Source organism: Pavona decussata, unplaced genomic scaffold (assembly GCF_977016875.1).
Source record: "Pavona decussata unplaced genomic scaffold, jaPavDecu1.1 SCAFFOLD_210, whole genome shotgun sequence".
Taxonomy (NCBI): domain Eukaryota; kingdom Metazoa; phylum Cnidaria; class Anthozoa; order Scleractinia; family Agariciidae; genus Pavona; species Pavona decussata.
The window spans coordinates 586,061-610,871 of record NW_028145615.1 but is presented as its reverse complement, the minus strand read 5'-3'; the positions used below and the strand labels follow the sequence as shown (position 1 = coordinate 610,871).

Genomic DNA, 24,811 nt, shown 5'->3' with positions numbered 1-24,811 from the left:
CAGGGCTAAGTTTTCTTCCACTGAGTCGAATGAGTGCTGATGAAAGTTAGGGTCATCCGTAGGTGTCCACGTGAATAATAATTTACCCATATACGGTATACTTTTACTGGGCAGACTATATTAAGTAATGAGTACTAATGAGTACCGTGATCCATTAGAACGTCTGTCAAAATTAAAGCGGTTTTCTTTGGAGGAGAATTGTGCTAATTGGCCGAGTGAATTAACTCTTGTGAGGCTGGCAAGAAATGGAATTTCAAAAGCAATCTGCATTGTGTGGTCAGATACCATAAAACAATCATCAGTATTGAATACTGTCATTTAGTAGTGAAAAAGATAGAAAAACTATTGGCTAGAAATACGTAAACTTGAACTAAACGTCTAACTGCCGGCACGCGAACAACTAAATGGTGAAAATCTGATTTGTGTCCCACGGGTCATGCAAAGTCGGTTTTTATTTTCCCGAGCTTTTTGTTTTTTAGTATACTTAAGGACGCCCTCATTTCCTTTCGGCTTGAATTTCATTTACTCATTAGACAAAAGCTTGAGGGCGACCGGGCGACCGCACCCAAAAGGAAGGATCACAAGTGGTTTACAACTTCCGGTCGTGGGCGTGGGAACTGGAACGAGTGACATCCGCTGCCCTCAAAATCAGATTATCTTGTCGATTTCGAAGAAAATCAACAATTCTGCGAAACGCTTACATACAATGAAAATTCAAAGATCTGTTGCGCAAAGAATGATTTCTTGACAACTGGAATTTATCTGAGAACGAAGAAGTCATGGATGTTGGTTGTCGCGTTGTGCGTGGACCTGACTGGAAGTGGGGCAACCAAGATGGCGGTGAAGGACATGTTGGAACCGTCGTTGTAGTTGGTAGAAGTGGCAGTGTATCTTCCCCGGATAAAACTGTTGTGGTCCAGTGGGATGGCGGAACGAGGACAAACTATAGATGCGGTTATCAAGGAGCTTTCGATCTGTGTTTGTTTGACAATGGACCGCTTGGTAAGACCAATAATTAGCTAATCTTTCTTCCAGACGAGCTCGAGTTTAATTGTCACCCGGTTTTTGAAACATGTACAGGCCCGCAATTAAGCTTAATTTAGCTGTAATTTTGTTTGTACTTAAGCTTAATCATATTTGAGTCAGTACACGAGGACATTGAACAAAAGTTTCAAATATTGGCAAACAAAGCTCTGAAATACACAGGCAAAACGTAATTTTTAAGCTTAAATGAAAAGCTCACTTATTTATAGTACGACTCAAACATTGTTCCTGAGGATTTCTCTGTTATCGCAAGAAGCAGTTCAAACGATACGTTCCCATCTATGTTTCCTAACGTGTAAAACAGGTTTGATGTGCCATTTTGGAAAAAAAAATTCTTGATATCAGAAATATAAGGCCAATCTTCAGGCGTTTCATTAGAACAAGCATTCTCTTGCATGCACCCACTTAATACACGTTTGAGGGATTATTTTGTAGAGCTCCATCCATCAATAAAATCGTTATGAACTTGACTACTTTCATGGTGTCCCTCATTATTAATATGAAACCTACTGAGTTGGAAAATGTGTGCATGCATAATTAATGTTGTAATTATAATTTGGGGACCACTGCAATCTCTTAAGTGTGGCATTGTTAATCCTTAGATTTACATGTAACAGTAAATCTGACAAATTTGAAATAACATTATTTCCATCTAGATATTGTTATGTCATTAAAAAAAAGTGACATTATTTTGAGCTGTATTTCTTTCAAGATTAGTACTCCTTGCAGTTGGCCTTCATCCAAGGGCTGCAACTATAAGAATAGGCCTTATCACGGTTTTCGGCGCCATTTTGACGAGTAGGCAAACAGGCTTGAAATAACAGTGTTTGCATGGAAATCAGATGTCAAATTACTTTCATAAAACATCGCTTCTGAACAATTCATGAATTGGAAACTTTTAGTGCTAGGAAAAGGATTTTAGGAAAAAAAATTTGAGGGATGTAGCTGTGCCAGAAAGCGTCCAGTCATGTTTTAAACTTTCCATACATTTGTCTGTAAAGCGAACCAGCCGTGAACTGCTACTAAAAATAGTTCGCAGGAAAAAGTACAGGGAAATGTACGGAAAGTTCAAAACATGATTGGACGCTTTCTGGCACAGCTACATCCCTCCAATTTTTTTCCTAATGCCAAAAGTTTCCAATTCATGAATTTTTCAGAAGCGATGTTTTATGAAAATTATTTGACATTGGATTTCCATACAAACACTGTTATTTCAAGCCTGTTTGCCTACTCGTCAGAATGGCGTCGAAAACCGTGATAAGGCCTATTAAAGGAGAAGATCATTCTGTCATGTATTTTTGTTAACCATCATCAAACGTACACAGTGAGTTGAGTAAATCACCATTTTTTAGCTTCTGAAGTGCATCCAATCCATGTGAAATTCTTCCCCAAAATCCAAATTCAGCTCTGCCATTTTGTTGAACACTTTCTAGCCTGGCTGCTTTTTTGTGACATCATTCCATCCGATGAAATTGGATGAATCTTAAACAAAACTAGTGACGTTGATGCATTTCTTTGTCTGTAACAAATCGTTCTTTTTTGCTATGGGGTGAAAATACTGCTGTGTTCAGCTCCGGACTGTAATAACAGATCCAATAGAGAAAAAGGTTCATGTAACATTTCATAATTTTCCAGAGTGCACTTTGTCTCTTATTTTGTATAATTTCTTTTACTTATTGAATAATTTTGAAAAATTCATCTCATTTCAGGTGGACTATTACCAGGGTCCCCCTGTTCTTTCTACTTTGTTTTTATGTGAACCTGTTGTTTGATTCCAGGAATATTTGGATTTGAACTCCAAAATGTTAAAATTTGAGTGGAAGAGACATACATACAAAGATGTGTTGTTTTTGTGTCCCTTTTCTTAGACACAGTCGCATTCTTTCACTGGATATTGTCATAAAGACAGTGCCTATGGAATAAAACTGGGCTTACCACAAAGGAATAACCATAAATAAGTTTGTTGTGATGCTTGATAAATTGAGAACTAAGCTTTTGAACTTGGTAAGCTTGTGGTCACCTGAGCCGCCCTTGGTAACCAGGCCTTCTAGGGGACTGTTCATTTCCGGGAAGTGTTTTAACTTCTGACAAGTGTTGTCAATTCTGGGAACTAGTGTTTTCAGTTGTGGAAAGTGTTTTTAATTCTGGGAATTGTTTTTCAGTTCTGTGATATGTTTTCAATTCTGGGAAGTGTTTTTTCAGTTCTGAGAAGTGTTTTCAATTCTATGAAAATGAAATAGATAATAAGTACACAATGAAAATTCTTGGAAAAAAGGTTCCGAGCATCCAGACTGGTAACTGGAATGTCATGGGTTTGATTCCTGCTGGGGCTCTCGGAAATTTTTTCCGAGAATTTTCATTGTGTACTTATTATCTAATTCATTTTCATAGCATTGGAGTGGTTGGCTGGTTTTCAATTCAGGAAAGTCTTTTGTCCTTATGAGCCACCGTAGACTTCTGCACTTGGACACGTTTTGAAATGTTAGCTCAAATAAATCCTTTATTTATTTCAAATGTTGTATATTTTCCAGGTGTTGTACACACAAGTGTGTCTTGTAGTGAGTGTAAGAAGCAAGCTATTGAAGGAATGCGGTGGGAGTGCTGTGACTGCCTTAATTACAATCTCTGTACTTCATGTTACATGAATGACAAACATCTCCTTGAACACGGATTTAATAGAGTAGAAGCTCGTGGAAAACCAGGGTAAGGCAGTTTTGAACTCACACCATGAAAGAAAGATTCTCTCATACATTTAACAAATCAGTAGCAGTTTTCTTTGGTTTATTCCTTTAAGACGATAAAATTATGTCACAACCTGTTCAAAACTCTGGTGGAACAGCAAGGGGTTTCACTGTCATTAGTTTTGAACATTTTATTGCATCATTTTATGGTCTGTAAGAGTATTGACCATAGAAAACTGTTTACAATAACAAAAAAAGAAAAAGTATGAGTGGAATTGGGTCTATTTCCATTGAGAAAGCACATCATTTTTATTGTCTGTACTCTAACTTATAAACAATAGCTATGAGCCAATCAGCTAGCCTGCATGGCCGGTGTAATCGGGGAAAGGGATGGGGAGTGAGGGCAGCGGGAAAACGTGAGGGGGATTGGGGAGAGGGGAGAGGGAACGCCTGCCATAAGAGCCCCCTTTGATTGATTTCTGGGTTCGCTGGTGAATGCAAATTTCTGACTGGCTAATTTCGACCCGAAGTTTCTTGAGAATTGAAGCAATTTCTCACGCAATAAAATGGCATGCGACAAGGACGTGACGTGTTATGGAAATCGCAAGCTTATCTGAACTTGCTAGCAAGTAGCGAATTTAGCTTGACACCAGAGCAAGAATTGGATTGGCAGTGAGAGCTCTTGTAGAGGGAAAGTATGTGCTGGCGGTTTTGCCGACTGGTTATAATTTGGTTACGGCAACAGCCTTGTCTATCAAATGTTAATTTGTGCCTGAGGACTATGAAGTGGATGGTAAGGGTGAACTTGCTTGCGAGTAGCGAATTTAGCTTGACATCAGAGCAAGAATTGGCAGTGAGAGCTTTTGTAGAGGGAGAGGATGTGCTGGCAGTTTTGCCGACTGGTTATACTGTGGTTACGGAAAGAGCCTTGTCTATCAAATGTTCATTTGTGCCTGAGGACTATGAACTGGATGGTAAGGTAACCATTTTCATGATTTTCCCATTGATTAGCATCATCGAAGATCAAATAAGTGAAATGAAATCACTTGGATATTCAACAATTCTGGTTGCCTCCATTGTGTGGAATGCTGGAATGCACCAAATGCTTGCGTGATTAGGTGTGGCTTCCAATTCTTCAGTGCCAAATTTGTAATTAGGGATTTCGTTGATTTATTGAATGATTTCTAACAGCAACTTCACCAGGGGGGGCTGGCAGCTGCCTTTGATCTTGCCGCTTTTCGGAAAGTGATGATCGCCCCAGTAAAGAAATCTGTCAATCAATCGAAAACCGTAACGAGCATGCGCGAAATGCGAAGGATTCATGCTATTTTGTCTGTGGCAACTCGACGGAGGAAAACGCATTCGTATTAAGTCATTGTTACTTTACTGTTAGCATGTTATTTTGCGGTAGTACGAAGTTTGAACACTGCGATTAATCAAGACCGCTGGAATGAGGTGCCAGCTTTGTTTTAGGTTAGTAGAGTCGTCAGCAATGAAATTGCGAGCGACATGTTTTCAGCGAGTGTATGTGGTGAAGAATATGATTTGTAGTGTAGCGAACGATTATGGTTTTCGTCGTCTCAGGAAGATATTGTACGTCGACAAAATAGTAGAGTTCAATTTCGATTGTTGTTCAGTTCTGAAGAAACTAGAAGCCACGCAGTGTTTCACGACTGTCATTGCGAAAGCCCAGAATGTAAGCTTATTTCTCAAGATCGGCTTGGAACTTTAATGTAAGCGTATTAAAAGTATTTGCGCCACATTTTATGCGTATCAACTGTTGAAAGCGTTGTTACGAATGAAACAGCATGTTTATTTTACGGAATTCTCCCTCTGTTTAAATGTTGCGTGACGACAGTTATTCCTGTAAGTTTAATTTTAATGCACAAATTGTTTAAATGCATACACAAGGAAAACGGCTTGAGTCCTTAAGAAATTTTTGGATAAGAAAATTTTGCAACTGGAAAGGATAGCTGATAAAGATCTCAGAAGAAGATTGCTCAACATTATTGTGAATAGAGCTACCAGGTTTGTATGAGTGGTTGCAAGGGTGTTTGTCTCTTGTCTGTATGGGGAGATTAACTTACGTGAAAAGACATTCAGGTCCTTATTCTCTCGTGCAAAAAATTGGGAAGTTGAGTTCAGTAGCACCGGGTGAACAATGTACTGGTACAATGAGATCTTGCAGAAACCACATGCATGTGCAGAAACCTTGGAAGGTACATGTAAATATTATTGTATTACCTGTCGCCCTTTACAATACAGATGTCCATGAACACCTGTATCGGTATGGTGGTTTTCCCCCATTGGTGGATGCCAAAATGGGGCTACTGGGAATACACCCTAACAACCAACTGCAAGGGAGATACAGTACCAAATAGATTCCGGGATGGTAAATCAACCATAGTTTCTCTATGTATTGAACCGCCATTTCAAAGAAGACAATCTAAAAGTAAATTATCACCCCTTGATAACTGAAGTGTTTCTAGCAACTCGAGGATTAACCCAGCTGACCACATTACTCTGCAGTATAATTATGTCATCAAAACATGACAATATACATCAGAACTGTAACATATTGCAATACTGTTTAATTGGTACATATTGTGTAACATAGTCAAGTGTAATTAGCATATTGTAAATTATGCAATTACTGCACGTTTTCACACACTTGCACAGTGTAATGACTGGCTGGAGTATTGCTGCGCCCTGCCTCTTTTATGTTCCAGTTCTCACCCCAGAGGTATGACAGACAAAATCTAAATTAATGAAAGATAACTTCATCTCTTTAAAATGATGAGATTTATTACCAAGCATACATAATGAATTCAAAAGTCAATATTTGTGGCTCACTCGGCAAAGTTGAAGAGCAAAATGCTGCTAACATCACCTCTCAACTGCTCACCATTTAGAAGAGATTAGAGAAGAAAAATCTTGTTGAGAGTATGGGCATGACAGTAACATTTTAACTTAAGCAAAACAGAGAATTAGATCATCAGAGCATCCACAGTTTGTTGACTCCCAGTGGGTAGTTGCTGTAAAGGGAGAGATTCTACAGTGTACTTAAATGAAAAAATCTATAGGGAAGGTAACGATAAAGTGAAATGGAAGAAGTCTCACTGGTCTAGCCCTGTGAACTATGTGGGTCGTTGGTTACAGTATTTTCGTTTTTCGCTGCAGAATTTGCATCCGTGATCCCTCTTGATGACCAAACTTCAGGTAAAATAGAGACCGAAACTTTCCTGTGATGTTTGGACGTCGAATAGCCAAATTATTTGCGAATCCGCACAGACGCGCCTTCACATAAAATCGCGGCCATGTTTGTTTATCAAAAAATCGGTACTTGGTCTCGCTCGGTCAAATTTCTTAACTGGGGCGATCATCAATACTCGGTTCCAGGCCTCGCTGCTAGCCCCCCCTGAACTTCACCATTAGCATACAAAATCACTACATTTATCTGAGTTACCGGTTTCCACACGATGTCTTCCACACTACATGTGTAATACAGTCGAACCTCGACTTTCCGGACTCGTTTGGGACCTTGGTAAATAGTCCGAATAATCGAGAGTCCGGATAATCGAAAATATGAATATTAATGAGATAGACATGTAAACAAAAGGTTACAGCAAAGAAAACATCATTTTAATCGTGAAATCTCCACAGCCTGTAACAAATGAGCCAATCAGATATCAGCTGAACGCATCAGGATATTTCATTGTCTCGTTGCACTTGTGAATTTTGAAAAGCGCAAAGGATAATATGCTGTTTCAACAGTCTTTTGAAAGGATTATTGGGCTTTTTGCGACTTTAAGTTTTCAAGATCACAACTAATTAATATTCATGTAAAAAATGGGACCAGAGAAAAAAGTCCGGATAACCGAATAGTCCAGATAATTGAGGTCCGGATAATCGAGGCTCGACTGTATATCTATTCAGAATGTCCTCATCTTGTTTACATTGGTTCTTGCTCTGATCAACGCCAGTGGTTATTTCCTGTCTGCAGAATCAAGTCTCGAATTATGTCATGAATTTTTGGAAAACAAGGACTTCTTCGAATTTGCCTTTCCAGCAGTACACATTTCTCAACGCTGGCTTTGTTAACTTGCTTTTTTTCCATAGATTTTGCTAATGGCAGAGCGACCATAGCATAATGGTGATTGCAAACTGTCTTTTGTTCCGATTCTACGAATTCATATCTTCAGTGCCAGTAACCTGCTTCCTCAAAGTTCTGCGCATTTCTTATTCAGTTACGACTACACATTATGCACACCTGTTCAGAAAAAATTTGGATTTTTCTCTAATGGTAGCCGGATTGCGCTACAACTGATTCAGCCAAAATCAGACCTGGACTTTCCTCCCTCAATGTCGGACAAAATAAATTTTGAAATTATCCACAGTTTTTGTTCCGATCCCCTTTCTTGGGCCTTCTCCCTCTTACAAATTTTAGTTTGCATTACGGACATTATGTATTTCACAGTTTTCTCATAACTGGCTGCTCCACGGGGAAATTCAGGCGATTTTTTGCACCTTGACGCGTGCCTGATTTTGACTGGTAAGTGAACTGACAGTTATTGACGGATAAGGTTATTGGATTAAGTGAAAATTATTGGGCAGAAATCAATCAAAGGGGGTTCTTACAGCAGGCGTTCCCTCTCCCCTCTCCCCAATGCCCCGTCATGTTTTCCTGCCTCCCTCACTTCCCCTCCCCTTCCCTGATTACGCAGGCCATGCAGGCTACCAATCAGCAGGCCACAATTTTGACAATTATTGTAATAAAAAGTACGTAGTTACTGCAATTTCTATAACATCAGATAAAGGACATATGAAGGGTGATAACATGACAGGTTAATAACAAATGCTATGGACATGATAAGAAGTTGTAATGTAACAATCAGTAATAATATTATTATTATAATATTATATAATATTTTTTGCTAGAGAAATAGCTGTGTTCTTCAGGGCCAAATTATTTTTGCATCCAGAGTGACTTACCAGTTGGTGTTTCTTTACCCAAGTATTGCTTCTGAGTTTGAGTTAACAGGATGGTTAAGTTAAGGTTACCGTATACCTTCAGAGGTGTCTCGCGTAAAAGCGACGTAGCGCGTCCAGTTTAAACTGTAGATACCTAAACCCCTATATCTAATTAAAGCTTATAGAGCTGGCTATCAAACTATACCAAGAATTTTGAAATAAAATGAATTGTCGAATTTTTCACGACCTCTAAATGCAAGCGTCCGAATTACGTTTTTAGAGCTACCAGTCAAAGCGAATCTTGTTTTTTGCTAATTTATTTTGCTCCTCAGTTTCCGGACCCTAAGCGCTAAAAAGAAGTGTGTGCATTTGCCATGAAAAGTTATAGAATATTTTCGAAAGAGGATGAAAAAAATGTGGAGTGATCGTACAAAAATTGCTCTCGGAGAAAAAATATTACGAAAGAAAAAATTCGCATTTGTTGTTTATATGTTAAACTAGCTACTGTCCAAATTTGAAGGCAAACGAACAAATTCCTTTTGAGTTTTCGCTCTTTGATTTGGCTCCTCCAAGTGAAAAAATTGATTCGAGAAAACAGCGCTAAAAATTCGGCAATTCATTTTGTTTCAAAATTCTTGGTTCAGTTTGATAGCAAGCTCTATAAGCTTTAATTTGACATAAGGGTTCAGGTATCTACAGTTTAAACCAGACGTGCTACATCACTTGGACGCAAGACACCTCTGAAGACACCTCTGAAGGTATAGGGTAACCTTAACTACATGTAAGTTGGAGTTAGCAGGCTTCTTGTGTGCATGTATGTATGTTAACCCAACCATGCAGCTAGTAAACCTTCCTTTTTTATTGTTGTTGCAGGGTGTATGTTGGTAACAGAATTGGCAAATGCAAAGTTGAGGCCAGAGGGGTATTTCCTGGTGCGCAGGTCAAGCGGGGACCTGATTGGGATTGGGGCAACCAGGACGGAGGGCAGCAAAGCATCGGAAAAGTGTTAGATGTGAGGGGTTGGGAAGCAGAGAGTTTTAGAAGCGTAGCTTGCGTCAAATGGAAACCTACAAGTACCAATGTATACCGTGTTGGTCATAAGGGCAAGGTATGGCTGGTGTTTGACAAATTTCCTTGATTACAACTGCAAGTCGTATGTAGTGAGTAGAGTATATTTGCTGCTTCAGACCTAAATTGACAGCTGGTTGATTTGCACGTCTGTCTTACTCTTGATGTGTTTAATGGTTATTCACTCTTAAATAAGTCATCATCATCATCATCATCATCATATCACCATTGTTATCACCATCATCATCATCACCATCATCATCTGTCAATGAGTAAGGATGTACCTACAACTCTTCATGTGTCTATTGTTAAAGTAGAACTTTTTACACAATGCATTTCTTAGACTTTCATTTCCTTCAATTCCCAAGTTGAATCTCTCTGACAACTTATCATGAGAAATAATGGCAAATTAAAGTTACTGTAATAGTCAAGAAAAAGAAGTAAAATTCAAATGTTTTTACTATTATGTTGTTGAAATCATCCTTGCTAACAGTCAGGCGTGTACTTAATTTCAATGTGCACAAAACCTGCGTGTTTGGAAACTGCTCACTTCCTTTGGTTAGCTAGCTGTAACAGCAAGTTCAATCTTCATTTAATTTATCTGTTTCACAGGATTCATGAAGGTCAGTAATATCTTGCAGTAAACTGTACCTTGTTCTCGTGATTTGTAGGTGGATTTGACTTGTATTACTGATGGCAGTGGTGGATCTTACTACAAAAGCCATTTACCTAAGTTTGGTCAAACACCTGAATCCCTTATCATTCCACCATCAAGCAACCCAACGTCTTCTTCATCTGAAGTCACCACACTGTTTGAGGTTGGTGAAAGAGTGCGCGTGCTTTTAAGAGCAGTTACTTTGAAGGATATGCAGGAAGGCCATGGAGGATGGAACGATAAGATGGAAGAGGTACAATTTAGGGAACATGCTTTTCTTTTAAATAAATAACATTTTCCAGAATCTCAAGTCAGTTAATTTGTTCCTTGAAAAGTTTACTTAACAACTTATTTAATCCTCCTGATTAGTATAATTTTAGTGTCACAGGAATCCTCAGATTGCATTGTATTGTTAAGAATAGTTTTGTGATGTGCAGTGAAGCTAGCTATTGCTGATTCTCCAATAGCATTTAAACTAATTTTACATGCACACGATCAATGTATCGTCCAAGCAGTCAAATATACCATGCATACACTCCTTCCACCCCACTTTAATCCAACAAAGCTGTTTGGTAAGACTTTCAAGCTTTGTAAAATACTGACTTATCACTGCGAGTATAATCATTATCAATGATAAAAAACTTTTGTCAGCGACAAGTTTTGTCTCTTTTTGTTTTTCTTACGTTGTTTTTTTCATGTTTTTTTTTTTTTCACATTTTGTCTGTCCATATGATACAGTACATACCACTTGTTAGCAACACTTTTCTGATTCCTTCTGTGTACTGATTTTCATGTTGAAGGTGATTGGCCTGGTGGGAACTGTTCATAGAATTACTGAGCGTGGTGACGTGAGAGTACAGTACCCTGGATTTGCTAACCGATGGACGTTTCATCCTGCTGCTCTTACAAAGGTAAACTTGGTGTAAACAAACATTTAAACTTGTTATAAACACTACTGACTGTTAGTAAAAAGAAGGAAATGTAGCAATTCTTTCCTTGTGTTACGTCCTGACTTCCACAAATTTATAGTACTGTAGCTATTACAGTGCATATTACAAGACACTGCTGCCATCAGAGAAGGTCCTTATGGGTATAGACATTTAGAGATGCTCTCTTCACAAGTAAAATAACCTAATCAACCCTTCAAGCCCCAGCATCACTCCTTGATTAAACATTTAAGTCAGGAGAATAAAGGAAATAATCACCAAAGATGAAATGTGGGTCTTTGACTAGAAATGCATCTTACAGTCACATCTAGGCAAATCAATCTAGGCCCACCCATATGACTCATAATAGCATCACCCAGTCACATTAAGGCATATCAGACAGGTACATATATGACTAATAACTGCATCGTGCAGTCACCTTAAGGCATATCAGACAGGCATATGACTCATAATAGCATCACCCAGTCACATTAAGGCATATCAGATAGGTACATATATGACTAATAACTGCATCGTGCAGTCACCTTAAGGCATATCAGACAGGCATATGACTCATAATAGCATCACCCAGTCACATTAAGGCATATCAGACAGGTACATATATGACTCATAACTACATCGTGCAGTCACCTTAAGGCATATCAGACAGGCATATGACTCATAATAGCATCACCCAGTCACATTAAGGCATATCAGACAGGTACATATATGACTAATAACTGCATCGTGCAGTCACCTTAAGGCATATCAGACAGGCATATGACTCATAATAGCATCACCCAGTCACATTAAGGCATATCAGATAGGTACATATATGACTAATAACTACATCGTGCAGTCACCTTAAGGCATATCAGACAGGCATATGACTCATAATAGCATCACCCAGTCACATTAAGGCATATCAGACAGGTACATAAAATTATATGACTAATAACTGCATCGTGCAGTCACCTTAAGGCATATCAGACAGGCATATGACTCATAATAGCATCACCCAGTCACATTAAGGCATATCAGATAGGTACATATATGACTCATAACTACATCGTGCAGTCACCTTAAGGCATATCAGACAGGCATATGACTCATAATAGCATCACCCAGTCACATTAAGGCATATCAGACAGGTACATATATGACTAATAACTGCATCGTGCAGTCACCTTAAGGCATATCAGACAGGCATATGACTCATAATAGCATCACCCAGTCACATTAAGGCATATCAGATAGGTACATATATGACTAATAACTACATCGTGCAGTCACCTTAAGGCATATCAGACAGGCATATGACTCATAATAGCATCACCCAGTCACATTAAGGCATATCAGATAGGTACATATATGACTAATAACTGCATCGTGCAGTCACCTTAAGGCATATCAGACAGGCATATGACTCATAATAGCATCACCCAGTCACATTAAGGCATATCAGACAGGTACATATATGACTAATAACTACATCGTGCAGTCACCTTAAGGCATATCAGAGATGCAACCATCCAGCCACCAAAGTGAGTCTTTGCCGTTATTTTAGACAAAATCTCCCAACCAGCAACATAAAAAATATATGGATGTCAGTGAGGAGAATATGGGCTGAAAGGTTAAAACATGGTCTCCCATTGTTGTTTTTTGTCATTTCAAACTGTACAATCATGTAGTTGTCAGAGATACTGTACAGGTGTACATAACTTGCTATGCACAACAATTCCTTTCCTCATGTCCTCTGTATGTGCAGTGCCCTATAAATTCCCAAGAGATACCTGTCTTTACCTGAAATTTCTTTATGTTAAGTTTTGTATCTGATAGAGTTTACAAGCACTTTAGCCGGAAGCTAGTAATTTACATAACTAGTATATTCTCTCTTCTAAGGTTGATGAGTTTCATGTCAATGACAAAGTACGAATTATGAATAATCAAGAATTAGTAAAAAGACTCCAGCATGGCCATGGAGAGTGGGCAAGTGAAATGGCTGTGGTATGTAAATGGATTTCATTGTTGTCAATAATCCTAGGGTGTGTTTTTCTCGTATGTATTTGGCAAAGCACTTCTGATAAGCCATTAGTTTTGCTATTTTTTTTTTTGGGGGGGGGGCGGGGGAGGGGCCTTTATGCAATACTGATCTCAAACTGAGGGAAAGTGTTTTGGCTGATTTCCAAATACCAAGAAGTGGGCTAGAAAAAAGGAGGTTCAGCCAAGTTTTTTTTTAACCAGCATTGAGCTTCTCAAATCATTGATAATTCTTCGAGAAATACTGAAAGCAAAAGTTTACTGAATTTTATGATATTTTGTTCACATTTCCAAGCCTCCTGCATGGTAGCGATTTCTTAAATGTTTACTCTTCATACATTATTCGTGAGTTTGAGATTACATTATAAAAGATGCAACACAGTATTAAATGGTATCACTGAAGAAAAGAAGACATTTTTACTCATGTTCTCTTCACTTCCTTACTTGCTACAGTAAATATAGGTTTCTTATTTGTCCAATTAACAAGATGAAACTTGACAATGGCTTAATCATTCTTCTCTTCAGGCTTTAAACAAAGTTGGTCAAGTCTTGAAGATTTATTCTGATGGCGATGTCAGAGTCACTGTTGCAGGACATCACTGGACGTTTAACCCTGCGGTACTTATTAAGGAATCATCTGCAACCATGCTTATGAGTCCACAGACTGGACAACTGAAATCACCTCCAGACAGACAAACCACTTTGCACAGTGAACTGGAGGGGATTTTACAGCCCTCTCCATCATCAACGTCATTGTCTGCATTGCAGCGGCAGCATCATCATCATTCAACTGCAGAGGAACGACAAAACACTCAACAGTCATTGAGTGAAATAGGTAGAACTCTGATTAATGTGAGGACTTTTCATATGTAATGAAAAAAACGATAAGATAGTGTCTATTTACCCCTACGTTTTGGGGCCATAAGGTGAAATTCTTCAAAGTAAAGCCATTGAGTTGAAATCAGATGAGAACCACTTTGTTGACTTCTTTTGTGTACATTTAGTGTCATTTATTGCCCATCTGTAACTTTTGTAAGTGACCCTTAATAAGCAGTGTGGCTAAGATACGTCCTATATGCTTTTGGTCATAGATGAGTCATTAAAATCACTGTTGGATCACCTGCGCATTAATAGCTCAACTGATGTTGGCTCAATGATAGTGAGTGAGGCAGGGCAAGGCCATATTGACAAGTTACGTGAGCTGTTTAAAGTCCACCCAGACAAGGTGGGATATGTCAAAATTATTGGTCAGGCGTCCATGTTAAGTGGGTGTTTGTAATTAAAATGTGAGGCTTGACTGTAATTATTTTGTGTATGTTCAAATTGTAGAATTTGTGACAAAAATTAGGAGGCAGGAAAAGTTTTTGAATTTAACACAAACAAGTCACTTTTGGCTCTTGTTTTACAAGCCACAATTCTATGAAATCAAACTCGTCAGAGTTCCTTCTAAGAAGACCTTAAACTAAAACTCCAACCACGAAAGGACCCAATCAGAATGCTGCTTTTCATTGTGGACCATACAGTCCAGCCTTAGTAATTATAGTTATTTTCTCCCAGTTAACAAATTGCCAGCAGTTTGAAATTTTAGTTCAGTTTTCTTTCTGGAGTGATGGAAGCTGCTTGAACACCAGCCACAGCTGATGTGGCCTTCTTCTCTAAATATTAACATGGATGTTCGATTTGTGTCTTAAAAGGTGGACATTGTACGATCAGATAAGACTGCTCTTCAGATTGCCAGTCATCAGGGCTTTGCTGATGTTGTGGAGTTTCTGCTTCAGTCAGGTGCAAATGTCAATATACAGGTGTGTTTCAGCAGCTGAATATTAAACATATTACATTTGTAATATCAGGCAACAAGGCAATTTTTTTTAAGAGATAAAAGATGAAGTCTGTGAGGACCATTTTTGGCATCTCAACTGTACCACAAACAATCAGATGTGAATTTGTTTTTATTTTTTACATGTTTTATTTATACTCTCCACTCTTACTGTTTATACATAAGCGCAAAATATATTATTAATATAGTATTAAAACAATAATATGCAGCTCAAAAATACAGTTCAAAAATACAATTCAAATTGAATTCAAAATTACATAAAATACAATTCAAATAGGGGGAGGAGAGTAGAGGGGCACCTGTAGTAAAACTAATACTGTGCCCCTTTAAAGGAAGTAAATTGATAAGAAAAGTAACTAAGTAGAATATAAAAAAATAAGAAAGATATAGCGGAAGGAAAACAAAAAACCAAGAAAAACGAAAATAATTGTAGTGAAGTATCATTAATAATGAGCAAGGAATGTATCATCAATATTGAGCAAGCTAGTATTATGTGTAATTAAACCACAAAAGGCCCTGCATTGCCGAAAAAAGTGCATGCCACAATGATAATGAATATTAAACTATTAAACTATTTGTTTCCACTCCCGGATTGACGCAGCACCACAATTTCTTTAGAAGCTAACCCCCTTATCAACAATGACTATGACCTTACAATTTCAGTTTATTCATCTTTTGTATGATCCAATTTTTCTTTGTGACATTTTAAACTCTCAGAAGTTATCTTAGTGTTCATGCACTTTTCTGCAATTCACACCATAGACGAGATGCTTTCTTTCTGTCGTGCTGCCAAAAGACTTATAATTAAAAGTTCGTTGTTTTTTTGTTTCCAGGATGTTGAAGGTGACACTGCTCTTCATTATGCCGCCTTTGGGTAACTGTTTTTTGCCTTCTTGACCTTTTGTCATATACACTTTAAGTAATGAAGGTCACGTAGGGCTTAAAGGCGAAGAATCACGAAAATTTGCTGTCATTTCAAAACCCAAAAATGTTTGACTGTCAGCAGAAACAAAGAAATATTTGTCAAGTTTGTTAAAAATTGTCACCCCAGTGCAATAAAACTGTCGATTAGTGCCTCTGGCAAGAGACAGAGTAGGCCGATTTGGATCGAAACTTGAAAAATATTAGTCTAATGCTTTTCAAGTTCTCGCATTTTTGTTTCCAAAATGCGCTAGAACAGATCACGAGTTGTTTCTTTCAAGAATTGAGTTGATTTTGTTCCTCTCGTCATTCAAGAATTATTTGGCAGGTGATTGAAGGTCTTATTTCATCATTTTTAACAAAAGATATCAACAAACCCATGATACTTCCCCTTTAAGTACACAAATTTTATTCTCAGAAACCGACCCTCAGCAGCTGCTGCCCTGCTGAAAGGAGGAGCAGACAGCAACAAACTCAACAAGAACAAGTGCTCTCCACTACATGTCGCTGTCAACAAAGGCTATCTTGATGTTGTAAAGACGTTGCTAAGCTACCCATGTAATGCTAATGCTCAGGTCTGTGTGCTAATTTTTAATCCAGTGTTAAGTTGTGTTCTGTTGTTTCAAGAGCTTTCAACCTTCATCAGAAGCTTGAGTTGGTTGGGGAGTGGGGCAGATCTGTTCCCATGTAAAAATTTCATTTTTAACCATAATTTTGACTAAATTCACAGGGAAAATTTAGCACAAATCGAGTTTGTTGATTTTAAATCCATCAACCTTACCGAACATCTTGTTACTATATGTGTCTGTGTCTGCTTCCATTGGAGGATTATCCACAAGACAGAAGCCGCATACATCAATGACTATGGGCGTATCACCTGTAGCTCATGGTTAAAATAGAGACTTTGTACCTTTTTTTCCTCTCTCAGCACTTCGTGCCTCGTTCAAATTTCGTTTTCTTCGAGCGGTGATCGTTTCCCTGCAAGTGACTATTGGCACATTCTTTCAACAGCCTCGTTATAACGCTTTTGGTCATTTTTGTGAATTTGAATCAACAAACTCGATTTGCACTTCAATTGCACTTAAATTTTTCGGCGAATTTAGCCAGAATTATGGTAAATTTGACTCCTTTGCGCCCTGTGGCCTTGGTGCTTGTCAAACCCCAGTATTATGATAATCATATCAATATGTATATTCTCCTAACTTTCCCCATATATTTCCTAAATGTTGCTACCTGTAGTTTGGACAACTTGGTTAAAAATGAAGCATCTTAGTAGCTTCGGTGATCATTTCACTTATTCTCATAACCTGAATATTTAATGAGCATTGTTATTGTAGGGAGAAAATAGATGCAGGTGGCTGTTGGAGCTTTAAGGGTTAAAACGGTACCAGGATCCTCATGTGCCTGTGTGGGAAGGATTTTTCACTCCAAGTAGTCAGTTAATTTCAGAGAACTAGAGTTCAAGATTGTCAGATGTAAAAGGACTGCATTGTAGTACCTAAAGAAAGCAGTGCTCTTTTTGTTACCGAAGAAGAAGACGCAGGACAGTATTGTTGGTGGACTTTAGATTATTCAAACCAGAAAACTTTGGAAAAGATTTGTTGAGCCATTTTTTCTAGAACAGCTCTGTTTTTTTTTTCAGGATTCCTATGGTGATACTGTTCTTCATGACGCCATTGCTAAAGACTTCTCCGAGATTTTCGAGTATCTTGTTAATTTCCGGGGAGTCGATTTATCCGTGAAGAATAAGCGAGGATTTAACTGTCTTCATCATGCGGCCCTAAAGGGAAATTCAAGGTCAGTTTGTGGCGAAGATGTTTTGTGTGACATATATCTAAAATGTTTGTGTTGTGTGAGATGCTAAAATGTTTACTCTGTTCAATACCGTTATTTGCGCCTGAACATGGACACATTTCTTTATACCTAATTTTGTTTCAAATAGTAGAGCCTGATTGGTTATTTGACAGCCAGTTACGCGATCTTTCGCGCGTGAAGTGAGTTCGTTACTGAAGTGAGAGTAAAATCGTCTGGCCAAGGAAAACAATCTAACGTTCAAACAAATCCAACTCATTTTAAGCCACGTGTGCATCGAACCGCTCATTTCTGATCACAGGTTACCAACGCGTAACACAAGAGTCTGTGTGGAATTGATCGAATTTCAACTCAATTCAATACTCTTAGGGTGCGTTCGATTGACCCTATTCCGGAACAGGAATACACACATTAATGATTGCAAGAAATCCCTCATAAGAGGTTTTTGGAGTTACTGGAGTACAAAATCGCTCTTAAATTATCATGTGTCAGCGAAAGTCAGTTGCAGAAATGTCTTCTCAAATTTACTTTAAAAAGAGAAATCTACAAGATATTCCGCGTATTCTTATTCCGGAATCAATCATTCAATCGAACTCAACCTTACAGTTATTACACCTGGGTAACCTGTGGTTTGCGCTTATAACACCGCCTCTCATCGCAACTTGTCGCGATAGCAGCGAAAATTACGGTGCAAGTTGTGAGAAGGGTAGACTAACTTTACGAGATAGTTTGCAGCCTGTAACATGTTTTCTGTAGCAATTCTCTCGTCAGTATTGTGTCACGCGCTGCAGAAAAAAGTTACCTAGCATAACCGCGCCTTAATCCTCTGTTGACCCCCTTGCAGGGCTGCGTCCTTGATAGTACAGAGGTCTCCAGAGTTACTGAACGTTGTCAAAGAAGATGGGTTCTCTGCGCTTCATTTGGCATCACTCAACGGACATCACAATGTTGTCAAGGCTCTCATTGAGGTTAATACTTTGTTTAATGACTTATTTGATTAATGTGTTACTGACCTACATTCTTGCACGAATTTGGGGACTGATACATTGGTCGAGTTCTTTCTTGGTCGAGCTCGATTCTCTTCAACGAAGCGCTAACGCTAAGCGCTGTTCACTCTAGAACATTTTTCGACAATATAAATTTAACGGTTCTGTCTTGATTTATAATTTTCTCCCACGCTGATTAAAATAAATGCTAAGTATTGTTTCTGGTAAATCTGGCTCCTTTAATAGCTACTGTACTGGTCGTCCGAGAAGTTTTTCCCCACGTTTGTGAAACATGTTCCATTTTACTTTCTCGTACCAGGCTTGCCCAGACTCTGATATCAACGTACGAAACACTCGTCGCCAGACCCCGCTCCTTCTTGCTGTTGATAAGAGACACGTGACCATAGCTAAGCTTCTCTTGGAAAACGGAGCGCAGGTTAACGCCCAAGATGATGTGGGCGACTCACCCCTTCATGTAGCAGTCATGTTTCATTCATTGAAGTTTGGCGCAAGTAATACTTCGAAGAAAGAGGTAGGCAGAAATAATAGGAGAAAAATATTGTGTTTGAGCTTGCTTTAGGTTAATTCTGTGGCTGATTGGCTTTGTGACGAATTTGAAGGGAATTCAAACGAAAGCTGTCGGTAAGGGGTACTTTCCTGTGCTTTTTATTCTGTTACATAGGCCGCTGTTCTTACTAGTGAACCTGTACATTGCGAAACAGTTTGTATTATGTACGTGCTTCGTCGTATGAACACGCGTGGTCTTCGAGCATTTGAAGCTCGCGCGCGAGAATCTACGCAATTCGGGAATCGCCCCTCGCGAGTTTACACTTTCGGTGATTCGAGTCACTCTCCGTGAATTTAAAGGGAAAAAAGGGACTGTTTTGTACTATTTTTTTTGTCTTCGATCATAATCCTAAATTGTTACGTACCACTCAGATGAAGGCTTTTGAGCGATACTTTCTTGTGGTAAGGTTTATCGTGTTTGAAAAAGGTGGTTCTGACCTCAAGGTCCATGGATGGTATGCTTAAGTTTGACTTGATTTAAGTAAAACCTATTGTGGTGTACTTTCTTGTGACACTGTTTTTTCTAACGGATATGTCAGGAAAATTGGCTTAATAGCGCTTTAAGAGTGTTTAAAGCGTAAAATTTCAGGGGAATTAACGTGGAGTTTAAAACCATTTTTCAGGTGTCAGCGAGTGAAGCTACATTCGCCATTACAAAGTTACTCATTGACCATGGTGCTGACATCAGTCTGAAGAACAAACACGACAAAACACCAGTACAGCTGTGCAGAGATCCAAGGCTAAGAGAACTCCTGCTTTCCAGATCTAAAATGGCAGAAGAGTAAGTCAACATGGTCTTCTCGTTTAGTGACGTGGTTTTTTGAATGAATTGTAATAAAATTAAATTCCAAGTTTTTGAATGCCAGATAAGTTCAAATCCATGCTCAGTTGGGTAAGCGTATCATGGTTTTTCAAACACTGCGCGTCTCGTCTAATTTTACTTGATTTTTTTCGCAGAGCATTCTTAGGATGTCGTTTTTATTTTTTCTTTTTGGGAGAGAAAGATAGCCTCCGGCTCGCGCCCTTTCCATTCTAGTGAGAGCTGCTAGCTGTTAATCTCTTCTTGATATAAGTCAAGGTTTATTTAAACACGATATCAGTTCAAAACAACGATGCTCTTCCAGCCGTCTATGTAAACAACAACAAAAATACGTTCAATACCATACGCTCAATACCGGACACTTTTTTTGCTCTGACTTGGTTTACATGCCCGTTTTAAAAATTTAATTGATTTTTTTTCCAGTAGCCCATCACAGAAAACACCTGAAGCACAAAATGCTTCTTCTCTTTGTGCAACTGAGTCACCCCAAGCTAGCTTGTCATCAGGAGTTGCCATGGAAACCGGTGTGAAATGTCGAGTGTGTGGTGTTCCCGCCGACGCCAGATTTGATCCCTGTGGTCACGTGATAGCTTGCGTGGAATGTGCTACAATGCTAAAGAAGTGTTTTCTTTGTAAGGTAAAGTTCTGTTACGTTATCAAGACAAAATCAAACAGAACTTGTGGGGTGCCATAAAATGCGGGTGGTTTGGGCGCTAGCTTTGTAGGCTACGAAGAGAGAGACTTTTTAAGATAATGACGATTAGTCAACCTCGTGCCAAACCTTTCGAACTGTTGAGTTCCTGGTTTTATCTAAACTGATAAAGCGACATTTTTTCTTTGCTCGACAAGATCTTTCTAAAGAATAAGGTATAGGCATAAACCATAGCAATGCAATTTCTGCGATCAAATCTTCTGTGGAGGTCGCTCCTCTGCTAAAAAGGAAGCTTCTTAGTGCTAAAGCTAAAGGCACCAGGACTTTCTAAATTACAGTTCTGCGTGGGAGTTTTGCTAACCTTGGCTTCTTTTCGTATCGTTCTTGTTGTGTTTTTGCTACAAGTGCGTTTTCCTGCGTCAAAGAATCGGAAAGAACGTTCTTTACAAATCCTTATATTAACCCTTGTCACGATCTCAGAAGTCCTGTCCCGAGTCTTCATAGTTTCTTGATGGTAAATAATGATCGTTACCAGCTCAGTTTGCGATCCTGTAAAGTCCAACATGTCGGAAGGTTGCCGAGGCGCGGTAGTCTATTGGTTTATTGACGTGCTTGCTTTATTGCCTTATATCAGGCTGTGGTTCATTCATTCAACAAAATCCGCCAGGGTGGGGACAGTGAGGAATCGCAGTGTATAGTGTGTTCAGACGAGCCTCCCTCTGTAAAGTTTGAACCTTGTGGACATGTGATCGCTTGTAAAGGTTGGTATGGCTGTGCAGAACTCAAGAGGTTATGCCAGTTTTTTTATCGTTGGATCCTTTTTGAAGTGTTTTAGTATCGGTTATGAATTTAAAAAGCTTTTCCAGATCCAGAAGCATTTCATTTTGTTTTGTTTTTTTCGCTAGATTGTGCCGTGCGGATGAAAAAATGTTTGAAGTGTAAAGGAACTATTACAAGAAAAATAGCTAATGGTGAGTTGCCGTCAGTTCTACGACGAGTTCGCAAAGGAAACCATAATGGCGGTGAACAGGACAATGCACTTGTTAAACCTGCAACGGCTTCAGTGGTAAAGTGTTCTTTGGGCGCTTTGAAAAGCCAAATCAAACAAACTGGGTGAGATTCATACGACCAGCACAGCCTGACTCCGACGGCTTCATGTTGTTCCCATCCGCGGAAGGGGTGAGGGGTAGGGGGGTGGGTTCCTGTGATAGACCAGCATCCCATCTAGAGGGGAGTAGTAATACTCCTATTCACTGTGTTGGCAATTCGGGTAAGAATTTTCACTGTCGCCAAATCTGTGCGTGCGTACGGACTTTACAACGTGTGCTCTTTCACCGTCATTTTGGGAAGTCGAGAGGTGCTGCCATGCGTTGTTTATTTTTCATAGCAAATTGCTGAGCACAAATAATGAATGTCTTTTTTACCCACAGAAACAGCTCCTGCCCAAGCTGCAGAATTGAGCGAAAAGGACGAAAAATACCTGGAGACGCTTCACTCGTTGCTGTCTTTGCAGGCGCATGTCAGGGAAATCGAAGACGCTAACATGTGTAACATATGTCTGGAAAACCCTCGAAATGTTGCCTTCATGTGTGGTCACGGAACATGCGCAGAATGCGCTTTATCTTTGGAGATTTGTCCAATGTGCAGAAAACTCATCGATAAAAAGATTACGTTATTCAATTGATCGAAGATTTTTGTGCACTTGTGCGTGGTCATCAGGACTGCCTACTTTGCGCGGGAAATTTTAATCTTTTCGTGATCGAATCGGCGTTCTCAATGGAGGTTTGTCCAGTGTGCAGAAAACGTATCGACAAAAAGATGTCGTTTTTCGAAGAATTTTGTGTGCATATCGTCGTGTGGACTACCAGGTTTGACATGGAGGTGTAATTTTTCACGTCATTGAAAACTGACCACACTTGAATTCAGTGGAATTTATATCCTAGAGCTTTGGGGAAACCTATCGATAAAACGGTTATACTTTTATATTACCTGAGATATTTTGTATATTGGTGCTGTTGATCAGAAGGACCGCTTGTTTTGAGCTGGAATTGAATCTTCACGACACGTGCCTGGACTGTGCGTTTAATTTAGAGGTTTCAATTCAATAGCTCAATGCAATTCAATTTAATTCAGCTAAGTTTACAAGAAGATAATATAAATATTTACACTGCTATTGTTTTGCAAGGGTTATTCGACGCTGGTAGTGTGACTGTGACCAGGAAGGAAGTTACTGTTGCAGTATGAAGGTATCTTTACACTGGTTAGCCTTTTAACCCCTATTATCAACATAGGTGGATTAAGAACCTCCAGGCTGAAGTTCGTCATTTTAGACACCTGTTATATAAGACCCTTACAACAAAGACTTATTCAGGCTCACCTTGCAAAAAGTAGGTTCTTGAATGTGGATGTTTACTGTATTAGCTCCTTTGCGACCGATTGTTTGCCAGCTTTTTTAGGGTTATTTTACACAAAAGGAAATAAAGGAATAACAGCCTAGCAGTGGCTACCCGTCACATTTCTATTTCATCCACTCTCCCATTTTACACCCGCCCCGGTTGTATTCTATTTTTCGTGTGGAGGCGCCTTAATGCAACAACATTTTCACGAAATACTCGATGTCTTTTCCCCAGTAAACAGGTCATTACTTAATGCCCGCATGGGTAAAAATCTGGTGCGGTTTTTCAAATACAGAGTGCAAACAAACTGCTTTGTCACTGTCTATGTACTATATAGGATGAAAGAGGTGGTTATGCTAAGTTATAGTTTTTCCATTCCACGTAAATTAGGAAGGAGGCATATGAATTTCCGTTGAAATATAGTTTCTTAGAAAGAAGCTTCCAAATGTTGACTACTCTCTCCTTAACTTATTTTTATACGTTTCAGTGTAGTGTTTTAATAAAGAAATGGCTGCGGTTACACCAGGTCTGTTATCTATAGAAAAAAAGGGATAATTAACTATTTAGTGAATGTATGTTTTGCTGATCCAAAACAAAATGAAGTAACGTTAGTCAGCCCCAAACAGGATGCAAGGGTAAAACTTAGTTAGAAAATGAACAGCCAATCAGAGTGCGATCATTGACAATGCTTTGGCGTGTTTGCATATATCTTCAGGCAAGAATCAGTCGTGTTTCACTTTCAATTCAAGTGCCCGTTCCGAAGTTCAAATAGAGACTGTGGACAAGTTTTTGAATTTTCATTTAACCAGAGATTGGAGTCCATCACAAAAAAGATCACATTAATATTAGTCAGTTTACCAAATTTGAAGTCCTGTCGTTAGATTGGAACCATGTAGAAGGCTTTCAAAAGTCGGATAAATTAGAGACTTTGTATGAACTATTGCCCAATCCCTTTATGAACGTCGTAACGGGCAATTAACCACCGTAGCTAGTTGCTGCAAAAGGCAGGCAGCGATCCGTACAAGTTAAGCTTAAGCTAATGTTAAGTCTGGGTTAATTTTCACACGTAAGTAACTTCCAATGGCTAATTTCTTCCCTTTGGAGTATTTATAAATCACTATTTATCCAAAACGAATATATTGGACTCTATCGCCAAGGTTTTGAATGTTTGTTACCTATTTCGTTTGTTGTTGTCTTAAACTAGTGGGGTTTGGTATGTCATAGAGAGGGAAGTTGTTAAGCTGTAAAGATTTTTGATTTGGTACGTCTTTGTTTGTAAGTATAACCTGCCGATTAATTTTTGCGTGTCCTCATTGGACAAAACACGTCACGTGACTGTTATCAGACGATAACAGTCGTCCAATTTGATGAAACAAAAAAACAACGTCTTGGCTGTTGTACAATACAATACAATACAATATTTATTTCGCCATAT

The 24,811-nt window shown here is 38.9% G+C and overlaps 2 protein-coding genes across 3 annotated transcripts in view; both read left to right on the top strand.

The window, feature by feature from the left end:
- LOC146460595 (uncharacterized) overlaps positions 1-9,518 on the top strand; it is a 115,325-nt gene extending 105,807 nt beyond the window's left edge. The window contains exon 12 of the transcript XR_014857592.1: positions 9,493-9,518. The gene's annotated coding sequence lies outside the window, so the exon portion shown is untranslated. The remainder of the gene's footprint in view (positions 1-9,492) is intronic.
- Positions 640-24,541, top strand: LOC146460594 (E3 ubiquitin-protein ligase MIB2-like). 2 transcript variants are annotated; one of them, XM_085088038.1, is made up of 19 exons: positions 640-1,002; positions 3,576-3,747; positions 9,570-9,804; positions 10,436-10,672; positions 11,220-11,330; positions 13,248-13,352; positions 13,911-14,220; positions 14,477-14,610; positions 15,080-15,187; positions 16,056-16,096; positions 16,562-16,718; positions 17,786-17,940; positions 18,800-18,923; positions 19,261-19,473; positions 20,132-20,289; positions 20,755-20,965; positions 21,615-21,741; positions 21,886-21,951; positions 22,411-24,541. In XM_085088038.1, exons 1-19 carry the CDS (start codon positions 780-782, stop codon positions 22,662-22,664), a joined length of 3,141 nt encoding a protein of 1,046 aa, XP_084944164.1. In that variant the 5' UTR covers positions 640-779; the 3' UTR covers positions 22,665-24,541. The 2 variants fall into 2 exon arrangements, with proteins under 2 accessions (XP_084944164.1, XP_084944163.1); XM_085088037.1 differs by having other exon boundaries at positions 20,752-20,965.
- The last annotated feature ends 270 nt before the right edge of the window (positions 24,542-24,811 follow it).